At 44.2% G+C, this 15,632-nt stretch overlaps 1 protein-coding gene across 1 annotated transcript in view; it reads right to left on the reverse strand.

The window, feature by feature from the left end:
- Positions 1–15,632, reverse strand: part of RNGTT (RNA guanylyltransferase and 5'-phosphatase) — a 267,297-nt gene that overhangs the window by 145,931 nt on the left and 105,734 nt on the right. The window contains exon 11 of the mRNA XM_054162574.1: positions 12,961–13,125. Within this exon, the coding sequence (XP_054018549.1) occupies positions 12,961–13,125 (165 nt within the window). The remainder of the gene's footprint in view (positions 1–12,960; positions 13,126–15,632) is intronic.

Consider the following 15,632-nt stretch of genomic DNA (forward strand, 5'->3'; position numbering starts at 1 on the left):
AATTCTTCTAGTGAGAGTGATTGTCCCTTGGAATGGGCTGCCTGGGGAGGTGGTGGAGTCACCATCACTAGAGGTGTTTAGGAAGAGACTTGAAGGGGTGCTTGGTGTCATGGTTTAGTTGATTAGGTGGTGTCGGATGATGGGGTGGAAACAATGATCTTGAAGGTCTCTTCCAACCTGGTCTGGTCCTATCCTATCCTATCCTATCCTATCCTATCCTATCCTATCCTATCCTATCCTATCCTATCCTATCCTATCCTATCCTATCCTATTCCATTCTAAAACTTGCCACTGTAAGGCCATAACAGTAAAATGTGCCCAGGCAGCCAGGAAGGCCAATGGCATCCTGGCCTGCATCAGGAACAGTGTGGCCAGCAGGAGCAGGGAGGTCATTCTGCCCCTGTACACTGCACTGGTTAGGCCGCACCTCGAGTACTGTGTCCAGTTCTGGGCCCCTCAGTTTAGGAAGGAGGTTGACTTGCTGGAACGAGTCCAGAGAAGGGCAACAAGGTTGGTGAGGGGCTTGGAGCATAAGCCCTATGAGGAGAGACTGAGGGAGCTGGGGTTGCTTAGCCTGGAGTAGAGGAGACTCAGGGGTGACCTCATTGCTCTCTACAACTACCTGAAGGGGGGTTGTAGTGAGGCAGAGGTTGGTCTCTTCTCCCAGGCAACCAGTACCAGAACAAGAGGACACAGTCTCAGGATGCGTCAGGGGAGGTTTAGGCTGGAGGTTAGGAGGAAGTTTTACACACAGAGAGTGATTGCCCATTGGAATGGGCTGCCTGAGGAGGTGGTGGGGTCGCCGTCACTGGGGGTGTTCAGGGTGATGCTTGACAGGATGCTTGGTTGCCATGGTTTAGTTGATTAGGTGGTGTTGGATGATAGGTTGGACATGATGATCTTGAAGGTCTCTTCCAACCTGGTTTGTTCTATTCTATTCTATTCTATAAATGTTCTAAAATGATAAGATTTTGTTATTTCTTGGCTTTAAAGAAAAAATCCTGCTTTTGCACAGTCCTTTGGGTTTGGTGTCTGTTGGGGGTGGGTTTTTTTGGCAGAAATGGGAAAATCACAGGTAAAGAATAAGCTAGCAGGGATGTCCTGTAATACACTGCTCTAAATTTCACCCCCAACCTTACAGTTTTCCTTTGTGCTTTTATTAATTTTACCCAAATTGAATGCATGTCTCTTGAAACATCATTCCAAGGTGAGCAGGCTGATGGCTTCCCTGCGGAGCTTTATTGCCAGGAGGCAGTTTGGAAAGTGACAGGCTGTGAAGTGGCACAACGGACAATATTAAACAGTTGCCCCTCAATTAATGAGTGGGGTGACCCACTTAGTCACCACAGCTGAGTCCTCCAACTAATTCAGAAGGTATCAAACATACCAATTCAACTGCCCATACTAGGAGACCAACGGGTAATTAGGTCCAAACAGATTTGCATTTTCTCTCTTTTGGTAATGCATCACAAAACTGGAAGTAGAAATCACTGTTAAGAGACATTTTCCCTACTCAGAAAGGCAAATTATTTCCACTGCAAGAAATGCAGAAGAAATAATTTACAACAATGTTAAGAATGTTCAAAGCTAATGTTAAAATGTTAACTGAACATCCACCTTTCTGACAGGTAAACTCACAACGTGCACCAAGTAAAATGCTTCTTCCATATGCCTTTATTTTGCCACTGCTCTCGTTGTTTTCTTTCCTCCACTACAGCTTGGCAAGTCAGAACTTAATTATGTTCCACATCTGAATTAGTCTGAATTCAATTTGTACCGCCAGCCACATCTAACTAGTTGTAACAAAACATCCTTTGTGGAAATATGCAAGACTTTGTTTTAACGTCAGTAAATCGTTCTGCAGAAAACATGAAATGTAACTGATATGTGAGTAATTTCTTACATCAACAGCAAAACCTCATTCTGTTCCTCACCAAAATTACACTGTGCTGAAATATTACACTTGACCTTCAAAACCACAAATAATAATAATCAAAAGCAAGCAGCCTCATCCTCTCTTCTTAATTCTAGGAAATGAACACAGAGTCTTGTTCATGAACAGCTCTCCTCAAGTGACTCCACCAGAGCAAGAAGCAGTTAGCTCTAGCTGAGTCCTGTGTTTTTCCCTAGCACAAGGGAAAATCTCTTGGTGTAATACAAATCTAATCAAATAACTGCAGCCTCAGTGCCCCACAGAAAGCAAAGGAACCACAGAATCACAGAATGTCAGGGGTTGGCAAACACCTCCAGAGATCACCGAGTCCAATCCCACTACCAAAGCAGGATCACCTAGGGCATACAACACAAGAATGCATCCAGGTGGGTTTTGAAAGTCACTGAAGAAGGAGACTCCAGAACTTCCCTGGGCAGCCTGCTCCAGTGCTCTGTCACCCTCACAGTAAGGAAGTTACTCCTCATGTTGAGGTGGAACTTCCTGTGTTCCAGTTCATTCCTGTTGCTCCTTGTCCTGTCACTGGGTACCACAGAAAAGAGACTGGCACCTTCATCTCCACTGGCACTTTCATGTCCAGAACAAAAGGACACAGTCTCAAGCTGCACCAGGGGAGGTTTAGGCTGGAGGTTAGGAAGAAATTCTTCACAGAAAGAGTGATTAGCCATTGGAATGGGCTGCCCAGGGAGGTGGTGGAGTCACCATCACTGGAGGTGTTTAAAATAAGACTGGATGAGGCACTTGGTGCCATGGTTTAATTGATTAGATGGTGTTGGGTGATAGGTTGAACTTGATGATCTCAAAGGTCTTTTCCAACCTGGTTAATTCTGTATTCTATATTCTGTATCTTGCCACCCACCTCTCAGATATTTATAGACATTAATAAGATCCCCTCTCAGCCATCTCTGCTCAAGAGTTCTCTCACTCTTTCTTCACAGGAGAGATGTTCAATTCCCACAATCATCTTTGTAGCTCTCCATTGTACTCTCCTCAGCAGATCCCTGTCTTTCTTGAATTGGGGAGCCCAAAACTGGACACGGTATTCCAGGTATGGTCTCCCCAGGGCAGAGTAGAGGGGAAGGAAAACCTCCCTAGACCAGCTAGACCCAAGAATACCCAGAGGCAGCTGGACACCCCACCAGCTTTGGCCTACAAAGCCCTTGCTACCCTCATCCTCCCACTGCCAGAAATGACATTTACCAAACAGTGTCCACATCATTCCAGTGAGTTGCCTGAAACAGCTCCAGCTGTAGCACTGAATTTTAAGGAGCTACAGTTGGGTCACCTATTTCAGATTACAATTTACAAAGCTTCCATTCGGTCTCATTGGCTGTCCTCACCTTTAAAAATCACATGGTAAAACAATTTTGAACCATCAGGTTGAAGTCCTACATGCTGGGATACAAGACAGCTGCCAAGAGAAGGTTTCAAATTCTAATATAAGCATAAGGAAACATCTTTACAGCTTCCTATCCACTGATTGTTTACCAGGTTCCTTGGGTCAACCATTATTTGCATTTACAGGAAGAAAAGGTCAACCATTATTTGCATGTACAGGAAGAAAAGCTCTCCAGAAAGGACTGAGTGAAGGTAACAACCACCCACTAAGGGTGGAACAAGGCAATACTGCTTTTACAACATTTGACTTTCCATTTCTGGGGAGATGAAATAGAACAAAGGGTACAAGAAATATATGAAGTAAAGAAATAAAAGCAAACAGAAACAAAAAAGTAGAGGGGTGATGGGCTAGTAGATAATTAAAAGGGGAAGAGATGATAATCAGGCCAAAAACCTGGAACAGAACAGATGGAGTGAAGACTATGGTGTAGGCCAGACGCTGCAGAGTGACTGCCAACTTCAGGTCAGGAAATGCAGGACTGAAAGGTGAGTCCATCAAGCTACTCCTTAAGGCACAGAAAATAAAAACAGAGGAAACAAGTCTTCTTGGCATTAAAAACCATCCAGATGGTAACATTCCACCTCCAACAAGATGAGGAATGAGGAATTCAATACCCCAAATAAACAGATAGACATTATCTGACACTTCTGCTGCTGCCATTGCTGCCACTGACTGCTTTCATCTTCTGTCCCATGACTGCAAACCTTCTCCACGTATTTGTCTGTAAGCTACTCAGTAACATACAACAGGGTTTTGTGATCATTTATAGTCTGGTTTTGGTTACCAGCTCTTTTGGCAGACATGGATGAGCTATCTCCACATATTCTCCCCCAGCTGCCTGCAAAATACTTCACACCACCGTCATCAAGTTGCGTGCTCACACAATCTCCTTCATCATCAGAGGCTCACAGCCACTTAATTTTCCAAAGCAAACCACCTCAACAGTAGCTGTAAATTTTCTGGCACAAGCTTTAAAACATTTCACCTTTCCTAACTACAATAACAACAGTTTAATCAAAACAAACAAAACAAACAAGAAAAACCCCAAATGTCAAATAAACCAGGAGAACAAAGTAAGTGATCTGTCAGTTCACAGTCTGACTGAAAACTTTCAAGATCCAAGACCATTTAATCTTCTCGCAGAGATTATTCACCTTCATTCTAATCCCTCTAGGACAAGCTGTCATTTTAAAAACAGATAATAGTCTAAGAACTGACAAGTCATTGACATAGAGCATGCTAACATTTGAAAAAGGTTGTTCATTTGACCTGTATTATTGTTTAACCTTTAGCCCTATTGTTTCATTGAGAGTGATAGGCATAATTCTCCATGGGACCATGGACTGCACAAAAAGGAACTTTTTTTTCCCCTACTCCTGCCAGGCAGCATTTTCATGAGACTACAGGCTTCAGTGATGACATCCAGGCTGGCATACACACAAAAAAATCTTTGCAAAAGGATTGTGGGTTGGTTTAGGCAATGAAAGTCAAGACTTGCATTATTTTCACAAGTTTCATTATTTCTGTGTACCTGCATTTCCTGTTTAATATAATTAGGATAATTTCTTTGTTGAAAATACTGAAATGTTTGTAAATAGAAGGCCAAGGCTCCAAGGCTAAGAATACACAGCATTAGCCTCACTGCTCTTTAATCACAGTATCACAGTATAACTAAGGTCGGAAGAGACCCCAAGGATCATCAAGTCCAACCTCTCTCGATAGGCCTCACGACTAGATCATGGCACCAAGTGCCACGTCCAATCTCCTCTTGAACACCTCCAGGGACGGTGACTCCACCACCTCCCTGGGCAGCACATTCCAATGACGAAAGACTCGCTCAGTGAAGAACTTTCTCCTCACCTCAAGTCTAAACCTCCCCTGGCACAACTTGAGACTGTGTCCCCTTGTTCTGGTGCTGGTTGCCTGGGAGAAGAGACCAACCCCTTCCTGGCCACAACCACCTTTCAGGTAGTTGTAGAGGGCAATGAGGTCACCCCTGATCCTTCTCTTCTCCAGGCTAAACAATCCCAGCTCCCTCAGCCTCTCCTCATAGGGCTGTGCTCAAGGCCTCTCCCCAGCCTTGTTGCCCTTCTCTGGACACGTTCAAGTGTCTCGATGTCCTTCTTAAACTGAGGGGCCCAGAACTGGACACAGGACTCAAGGTGTGGCCTAACCAATGCAGAGTACAGGGGCACAATGACTTCCCTGCTCCTGCTGGCCACACTATTCCTAATGCAGGCCAGGATGCCATTTGGCCCTCTTGGCCACCTGGGCACACTGCTGGCTCATGTTTAGGCGGGTGTCAATCAGCACCCCCAGGTCCCTCTCTGTTTGGCAGCTCTCCAGCCAGCATTAAAAGAGTCTAAACCTTCACCTTCCTCCACAGACTGCTGCTATCCTTGTACAAGGATTGGGAGAGCTGGCAGATTCGACCATGTCATGTCCTTGAATTCTGAGGGAAGCTAATAAATGAAAATAAAGCAACCTTATGCAACAAAAGTGACCAATCAGGAAAGTGTAGTGGAAAACAGCAAAGATCCAGCATTGATCAAAAATATCTTTCCAAAGGAATTTGGAAGTCACATTAAAAAGCAAAATTGCTCACATAGAATAGGGATTCCCATTTTAAAATAAAGGAATAAACTGTGCTAAATCACAGAATGTTAGAGTTTAGAAGGGGCCTCCAGAGATCATGCAGTCCAACTCCCTGCCAAAGCAGGGTCACCTAGGGTAGTCTGCCCAGGAATGCATTCAGGTGGGTTTTGAAAGTCTCCAGTGGAGACTCCACAACCTCCCTGGGCAGCCTGTTCCAGGACTCTGTCACCCTCACTGTAAAGAAATTTCTCCTCATGTTGAGGTCAAATCCTCTATGTTCAAGCTTGTATCCATCGTTTCTTGTCCTATTAGTGCACACCACCGAAAAAGAGCTTGGCCCCCTCCACTTGACACCCACCCCTCAGATATTGACAGACATTGATCAGATCCCCTCTTGCTCTTCTCAAGACTAAAGTGCCCCAGGTCTCTCTTCATAGGGAAGGTGCTTTGATTACAGAAGCAGACAAATCTAGTGATACCACTTTCTCCGTCCCCAGTATCAACATTCAACAAGGTAACATTTTGAGAGAGCTGAAGCATACACAAGCTGTCCTCAGGTGACTGCCCCATTATGAAGCTGTAACGTTGGAAAGACATAGCCCTTATAGAATAAACCAGGTTGGAAGAGACTCTCAAGATCATCGCGTCCAACCCATCAACCAATCCAACCCACCTAAACAACTAACCCATGGCACCAAGCACCCCATCAAGTCTCCTCCTGAACACCTCCAGTGATGGTGACTCCACCACCCCCCCAGGCAGCCCATTCCAATGGGCAGTCACTCTCTGTATAGAACTTCTTCCTAACATCCAACCTAAACCTCCCCTGGTGCAGCCTGAGACTGTGTCCTCTTGTTCTGGTACTGGATGCCTGAAAGAAGAGACCAACCTCTGCCTGTCTACAACCTCCCTTCAGGTAGTTGTAGAGAGCAAGAAGGTGACCCCTGAGTCTCCTTTTCTGCAGGCTAAGCAACCCCAGCTCCCTCAGCCTCTCCTCATAGGGCTTGTGTTCCAAACCCCTCACCAACTTCGTTGCCCTTCTCTGGACTCGAAAATCTAGTGCCCACAATAAATGTTGAGGCACTACTACAAATGCTGTCGTATTTTATAATTGCAATTTTAAAGTGTGTTTCATTTCAGAATAAATTGGGTTTCAGATCAGACAAAAAAAAATCATCATAGATCTAAGAACAATTTCACTCTTGGACATAAAATATAACACAGTAAGGAGTTTACTCCTGGTTCAAGTAATTAATTGCACATTTTCACTGTAAATAACTAAACCTAGGTTGGACACTTTCCTGGTATAATTAAAAGTATTCTGCTATTAAATACAGCACTGAGACTCCTGGCCTTTTTGAGTAATCTTCCTACAATCCACTCAAGCTAAGAGATGTTTACTGATGCCTGCTATTGTTAATAAAAAGAATGGCCAACAACAAGCTTTCAATTTGGAACACTATGTCTTAACTCAGGTCATAGAAAGGAATGATGGAGGGAGGCTGTGAGGGGAGAAGTCTACAATACTTCATTTTCTAGGAACAAAACTAAGGTATGTTGTGTGCTTCCAGCTGCAGTAATTCAGAAGTACACTTGTTTGTTTTTTGCCTTGACCCTAAGTAAAGCCCAACTATGCTTCAGAAAAAACTCAAGTACCTACTCCAAGAATTCTGACCACTGCTATGGGTTATCTCCAGTGTTTCCAGTCTTGAACATGCTGTTGCAATCACAGATCCACCTTATCTGTGGCCAAGGACCAATATGTCCACTGACCTTTCTTTCTTTGGAAAGAAATTCTTGGGGGGTGATCTGAGAAGCTGTATCTTCCTTCTGTCAGAGAAATACAAGAAGTAGAGCTAAGGAAGAAACTCATGATTAAGAAAATTCTGTTATCACTCAAGGGTGTAATATATTTAAGTCAAAAAAGGAAGGATCCTGCTAGATCCATTCTAAAGGTGACAGGATTCTGCTGTCCTTGAAGAAAAACAGCTAACTGAACATAAAGAACTGATCTACCTAAGCAAGTCACATTTGTCAGTCCTTCAGCATCCATTCAGCTGCCACCACCTCTGGAGACAGATTGATGGATATGCTGAGTTAATCTGAGCATAAGCAGATTTAGAAAGTAGAAGGAATCCCTTGTCTCCCTGCAGACCTTACAGTGCTGCACAGAGAGTTGGTAAGCCCTGTCAAGACATTTGTCAGTGATGCAAAAGAAACCCAGCTTGTTCTTTCAGCTATACTAATGAGATATTCATCACCATGAGGACATTTATTGCTATAGCTGCAGAGATGACTGAATAAACATAGGAAGAAGTTCTTTAGGGTAAAAGGGAGCTGGGGTTGCTTAGCCTGGAGAAGAGGAGTCTCAGGGGTGACCTTATTGCTCTCTACAACTACCTGAAGGGAGGTTGTAGACAGGCAGAGGTTGGCCTCTTCTCCCAGGCAGCCAGCACCAGAACAAGAGGACACAGTCTCAGGCTGTGCCAGGGAAGGTTTAGGCTGGAGGTTAGGAGGAAGTTTTACAGAGAGAGTGATTGCCATTGGAATGGGCTGCCCGAGGAGGTGGTGGAGTCGCCATCACTGGAGGTGTTCAGGAGGAGACTTTATAGGGTGCTTGGTGCCATGGTGTAGTTGATTGGGTGGTATTGGATGATAGGTTGGACACGATGATCTTGAGGGTCTCTTCCAACCTGGTTTATTCTATTCTAAAGCAATCCTGGTTTTCAACAGACCTCTGGCAGAGTAGGGCAATGCTTCAAAGCAATAGTCTGCTCCAACCATACATGTGGAAAAATTCTGTTCATGAAGCTGCAATGACTACGAAGGTGTAATCCCTATTTCATTATCCTAAGGAATCACACTAAGTCCACAGAATTAAAGAAACAACAACAAGAAGAAGTTATTTTTCAGCAACAATAATTCTTGGTCTAAATATTATTCTTTTGAGACCATAATTTTCTGGATACTAGCCCTTTCACTAGAGATTTCAAATGTGACTTGAATCTATAATAACTTCACTTAAACATTTACCAGTAGTGTCTTAGTGAGATTTCCACATCAATAGTGGCAGTACCATCTAAAACCTCTTCCAGTTATCACAAGGCATGTAAATGACTCTTAAATATTGACACAAAGTTTCTTAGTTACTGAAAGCAATGATCAGATGCAAGGCCTCATTAGAAACCTTCTTTTATAACACGAGCATAATAAACACATTTCACTAGATTATGGAGGACAGGGATTGTTTAAAACCTGCAATGTACCAAGGAACAAAAAGAAAATTTTAAAACCTGTGCTTCTTTCAAACACAAAATGTAGAAAGCTTTAGCATCTGCTCTGGTTGCCACCTCAAAATCAACCAACCAAAAATATCCAACAACAAACAAACAAACCAACCTCCCAAAACTATCATAGTATCACAGTATCAGTCAGGGCTGGAAGGGACCACGAGGATCATCTAGTTCCAAACCCCCTGCCATGGGCAGGGACACCCCACACTAGATCAGGCTGGCCAGAGCCTCATCCAGCCTGGGCTTAAACACTTCCAGGGATGGGGCCTCAACCACCTCCCTGGACAACCCATTCCAGGGCTTCACCACTCTCATGGTGAAGAACTTCCTTCTCACATCCAGCCTGAATTTCCTCACCTCCAGCTTCATTCCATTCCCCCTAGTCCTATCACTGCCTGATATCCTGAGAAGTCCCTCCCCAGCCTTCTTGTAGGCCCCCTTCAGATACTGGAAGGCCACAATTAGGTCACCTCGGAGCCTTCTGTTCTCAAAAACTTTTACACTGCACTACAGACTATAGACACTATAGAAACAACAAGCCCGTACTGAACTCAAAATCCCCAATAAATTAAAAGCATATAGACACTCTTATCTCAAAGATGCTTTTAAGGTTATAGCACATCAGGGTGTGAATTTATTGACTGAACTGCATTTGCAGCACAATAATCTCAAATGTAGGTTGCAATGTCCCTGAACTTTTAGCTGGGACTGCAGGCTTCAAACACTGTTTTTCACAAGCTTGAGAGAAGTAACAAAAGCCAAAGTGACAGCTGTGCTTCACACTTTCAGATGCCCTGCTCTAACGGCATAAGCCACCGCTGTATTGTTCCAAGAGTACATCCAAAAGCAGCAAAACTCTCAGACCAGAAGGATCTCTTAGAGAAAGAAAAGGCTGGGTGCAGAGCAGGTTAAGAGTAGCTCTGAAGAAAGAGATGTGGGTGTATTGATTGATGAGAAACTCAACATGAGCCAGCAGTGTGCTCATGAAGTCCAGGAGACAAATCGTATCCATCAAGAGGAGTGTGGCCAACAGGTCAAGAGAGGTGATTCTGTCCCTTTACTCTGCTCTTGTGAGACCTCAAATACTGCATGCAGTTCTGGTGTCCCCATCATAAGAAAGACACAGAGCTGTTGGAGCAAGTCCAAAGGAAGGCCATAAAGATGATCCAAGGGTTAGAGCACCTCTGCTATAAGGACAGATCGAGGGAGCTGGGGTTGTTCAGCCTGGAGAAGAGAAGACTCTGTGGGGACCTTAGAGCTGCCTTCCAGTACCCAAAGGGATCCTACAGGAAGGCTGGAGAGGGACTTTCCATAAAGGTGTTGAGCAATAGGACAAGGGGGAATGGTTTAGGCTGCGGTAGAGACGCACTGAGGGAGCTGGGGTTGTTCAGCCTGGAGAAGAGAAGACTATGCGGGGACCTAGAGCTGCCTTCCAGTACCTAAAGGGATCCTACAGGAAGGCTGGAGAGGGACTTTCCATAAAGGTGTCGAGCAATAGGACAAGGGGGAATGGGTTTAGGCTGAGGTAGAGTAGGCTTAGACTGGATCTTAGGAAGAAGTTCTTCAGTACAAGGTTGTTGAGACACTGGAATAGGCTGCACAGGAAAGCTGTGGATGCCTCCTCCCTGTGGATATTCAAGGCTAGGCTCAATGAGGCTTGGAGCAGTTGAGTCTATTTGAGAGGCATCCCTGCCCATGGAAGAGAGGTTGGAGTAGGTGCTCTCTAAGGTGCCTTCCAGCCTAAGCCATTCTGTGCTAAGTGTAGCACAAAGCAGCCATTGACTCACTCTAAATGGGTGTGAGTTAGCTCATGAAAAGCAGACTTGTTGAAAAAACAGTAATTTTTGAACATGTATAGTTTAATCAACCCCAGATATTGCTCTCCCCCTTTATTTTCCTATCAATTTACAATGTTGCTCTTAAGGCAATCCCAAAATGTTAACAACACAAATATAGAGAAATTATCAAAACATTTATAGCTCTTTGTTCACACTAATTTCTTGTCAAATTGTTTGTGATTTAAAATTACCCAAGACTGTTACTTGGACAGTTTTTCTTTGTTTGTTTTTACAGAGTAGCTTACGACTCATCTCTTTATCTACTTTTCAGCCACCATTGGTACAGCCAAAATACCATTGCTGCCCCTCATGGGGCAAGATTTATGACCAGCTACAGAATCAAGAAAATGGCAAAAGTGAATACAAGCCACCGATATGGAAACAGACTGAGAGTTGGGGCTATTCAGTCTGGAGAGGAGAAGGCTCCGAGGAGACCTTATTGTGGCCTTCCAGTATCTTAAGGGGGCCTACAGGAAAGCTGGTGAGGGCCTTTTTAGGATGTCAGGTAGTGATAGGACTAGGGTGAATAGAGCAAAATTAGAAGTGGGTAAGTTCATAGATTCATAGAAAGGTTTAGGTTGGAAGGGATCTTAAAGATTGGATATCAGGAAGATCTTCACCATGAGGGTGGTGAGACAGTGGAATGGGCTGCCAAGGGAGGTAGTAGAAGCCCTATCCCTGGAAGTTTTTAAGGCCAGGCTGGACGCAGCTCTGAGCAACCTGATCTGCTGTGAAGTGTCCCTGCCCTTGGCAGGGGAGTTGGAACTGGATGATCATTGAGGTCCCTTCCAGCCCTGACAATCTTGTGATTCTATGATTTGATTTCCTTGCTTTGCGTTGATGAGGCACAGAACCACTTCCAATAGCAGTGCTGAAAAAAACCCGAATTCCTCTAGATGAAAATATTATCCAGAAGCCATTTCATTCACAGAAGAGAATAAAAGTATTTTAAAGAATGGTAGGGTATGTCTATACTGAAGAAAATGGTCCACAATGAAAGGTAGGAACCATATATATTTGCAAGTCATATGCATTACTTGAGAAGACCTAGGGCATTGTTTTTAATAAGTAAAATGTGGAGACATTAAGTAGGATGGGCTCTTAGTAATCAAAGTGGGAGTTTCAAGCACAACTCATGATTCTTAGACTATGGCCAAATGGGGAATGGAAGTAAAAAGAACATTATATTCCCACCTGCAAATGAGGACAGGGTAAATATCATAGCTCTCAGACATTCCATTGAGCTTGGAGACATTTTGGAGCTATGCTATTAACTTCTGTATTATCACTCAACATTATGGAAATAAAGAAGTGGGGTTTGCTAAGGGATAGTTTTTAAATACAGAAGCAATAGGTAGCCTAAAACCACTTTCCAGAATATACCAGAATCATAAAATGATCCAGGTTGGAAGGGACCTCCAAAGGTCACCTAGTCAAACCCTCTCTGCAGTAAACTACTAGATCAAGTTGCCCAGAGCCCTGTTGAGCCTCAAATATCTCCAGCAAAGGGGCACCAATCACCTCCCTGGACAACCAATTCCAGTGTTCCACTACCCTCGTGGTAAAGAACTTGTTCCTAACATCCAAACTAATTCTGCTCTTTTCCAGCTTGAAGGCCCCTTGTCCTGTCACTGCAGGCCTTTGTAAATAGCCCCTCTCCATCCCTCTTGTAAGCCCCCTTCAGGTACTGGAAGGTCATTATTAGGTCTCCCCCGGTTTTTCATTTCTGAGTTAAAAAAGTCAAACATCCCCCACAGATTTTACTGAACATTCAGCCAGCAGGGGAACTCTCTGGAAGCTAAAAGAAACAGAGGTGAAAACCAACAACAAGCACTGCTTTGCTGCCTTCAGTGGCACAATAGAAACACCAGAAATCAAGGTTACCTTTCTAGAAGCGTAGATGTCGAAGAATGGTTTGTTCCGAACGCTGAATGGTTCCTGTGCTTTGTCAATGAGACCGCTTTTCACCTTTTCATGGCGTGGAAATATAATCTCTTTCTCTATACATGCGAGCCGAACGTTAAAATCACAGTCTCCCACAGGCTGGCCCTGCCAAGTTACAAACATCACTATTAAAACCAAACACAACATTATTTGAACAGCCTAAGCTTTCCGTGCACGACAGTCGGCGGCGTAAGCATACATAAAAATATCATCAAATCACTACGTGGTTTTGACAAGTAGAATTGCAGGATCATGATGGCATTCAACAACCCCAAGTGCCAGGTGCTGCACTTTGGCCACAGCAACCCCATGCAGAGCTACAGGCTGGGGTCAGAGTGGCTGGAGAGCAGCCAGACAGAGAGGGACCTGGGGGTGCTGATTGACACCCGCCTAAACATGAGCCAGCAGTGTGCCCAGGTGGCCAAGAGGGCCAATGTCATCCTGGCCTGCATTAGGAATAGTGTGGCCAGTACGAGCAGGGAAGTCATTGTGCCCCTGTACTCTGCATTGGTTAGGCCACACCTTGAGTACTGTGTCCAGTTCTGGGCCCCTCAGTTTAAGAAGGACATCGAGACACTTGAACATGTCCAGAGAAGGGCAACAAGGCTGGGGAGAAGCCTTGAGCACAGCCCTGTGAGGAGAGGCTGAGGCAGCTGGGGTTGTTTAGCCTGGAGAAGAGGAGGCTCAGGGGAGACCTCATTGCCCTCTGCAACTACCTGAAAGGGGGACTGTAGCCAGGAAGGGTTTGGTCTCTTCTCCCAGGCAACCAGCACCAGAACAAGGGGACACAGTCTCAAGCTGTGCCAGGGGAGGTTTAGGCTCGAGGTGAGGAGAAAGTTCTTCACTGAGAGAGTCGTTCGTCATTGGAATGTACTGCCCAGGGAGTCACCACCCCTGGAGGTGTTCAAGAGGGGATTGGATATGGCACTTGGTGCCATGGTCTAGTCATGAGGTCTGTGGTGACAGTTTGGACTCGATGATCTTTGAGGTCTCTTCCAACCTTAGCAATACTGTGATACTGTGATACTGTGATCATACTTCATTTTCATACTTTGTTTTCAAGCATTTGTCTCAGGCTTCAAGAGATTTAATCAAATCAAAGACCACAGAAAGATAAAACCCCATAATACATGTTCTAGTGCATATGAGTTAAATACCTAAGCACAGTTAAGGGCAACAATTTAAATATTCCCCAATTGTAGCTTTGGATATAGCAGCTACATACTTGTCCACACAGGTTTCCTCTGAAGCCATTCACAGAATCACCAAGGTTGCAAGAGACCTCAAAGATCATCAAGTCCAACCTGTCACCACAGACCTCATGACTAAACCATGGCACTAAGTGCCATTCAGCTTTATTTTGTTCATAATATCTTTTAATGACGATGCAACAGCACAATTTACACAGGTCAGGATTCTGATTGATTTAAATGGCCTATATTGATGCCTTGAAAGAAGCATTAACCACAGAAATGTTCACTTTTCTGTCATAGCAAAGAGAAAAACATACCCATAGTGGGAAAACAGGTGTCTTTATATTTCAGATAAACCAAAACTTTGAAATTGGGGGAGAAATATTAAGTTTTTACCCTCATCCTTATTTTTTTGTGTGCAAGGGTTGTGTCAATGCTGGGCTTGACTGTTTGTCTCGCACAGTAGCCTAGAGCTGCATTCAGCAGCTCTGCCCATTTGTGTGCTTTGTGGTTAAAGAAAACTGTAGGACAGTTGTTTTGGGTTGAAGTTCAGTTGTGCTAATGTGTTTAATACAACCATAAGAACAGGAGGTGGGGAGGTGGGGAGATTCAGGCTGGACGTGAGGAGGAAGTTCTTCACCATGAGAGTGGTGAAGCCCTGGAATGGGTTGTCCAGGGAGGTGGTTGGGGCCCTGTCCCTGGAGGTGTTTAAGCCCAGGTGGATGAGGCTCTGGCCAGCCTGATCTAGTGTGGGGTGTCCCTGCCCATGGCAGGGGGGGTGGAACTAGATGATCCTTGTGGTCCCTTCCAGCCCTGACTGATACTATACTATGATACTAAAATGCACCAATAAACAGTGGCTGTAAAAACCTGCAAGGTATGTGATGGTTCAGGTGCAAGAAGGTAGTAAAAGCCCTTCTCTAAGTCTCAGTAGTGCACCTCTGGCCTTATAAGGTCTTATATAAAACAGCAGCTTTACATTGCTCTTATAGGTTTGGTGCATTGCACCAGATCAGCAGGAGTGCTCATAATGCACATCTGTCAGATGAATAATTGCTTGTAACAGAGTTTATTGTATGCTGAGCATTTGGAGGGTGGGTCATAAGGGAAACACACTGTTAGGTACTGCTAAGAGAAAATAAGCAAATAGCAACTTATAAATCCTGAAGTTGATTTCAATCAGAAATGTGACTTTCATAGCAATCAGGCACAAAACTCCAATTTGCATTGTTACAAGCACAATCCATCACTGGCATTTATTTACCTGAGCTCATTCTGCATTTTGTCACCCCATTAATATTAAAAAAAATAAATAATAAAAAATTTCAAAAGCCATCCCTTTCATGCTCCACAGAGAATAAGATCATAAAGCTTTGACTTCAAAACCACACTTTTTCAGAAGTTGAAAGCAAGGAGCAC

This window comes from Dryobates pubescens, chromosome 6 (genome assembly GCF_014839835.1).
Source record: "Dryobates pubescens isolate bDryPub1 chromosome 6, bDryPub1.pri, whole genome shotgun sequence".
Lineage (NCBI taxonomy): Eukaryota > Metazoa > Chordata > Aves > Piciformes > Picidae > Dryobates > Dryobates pubescens.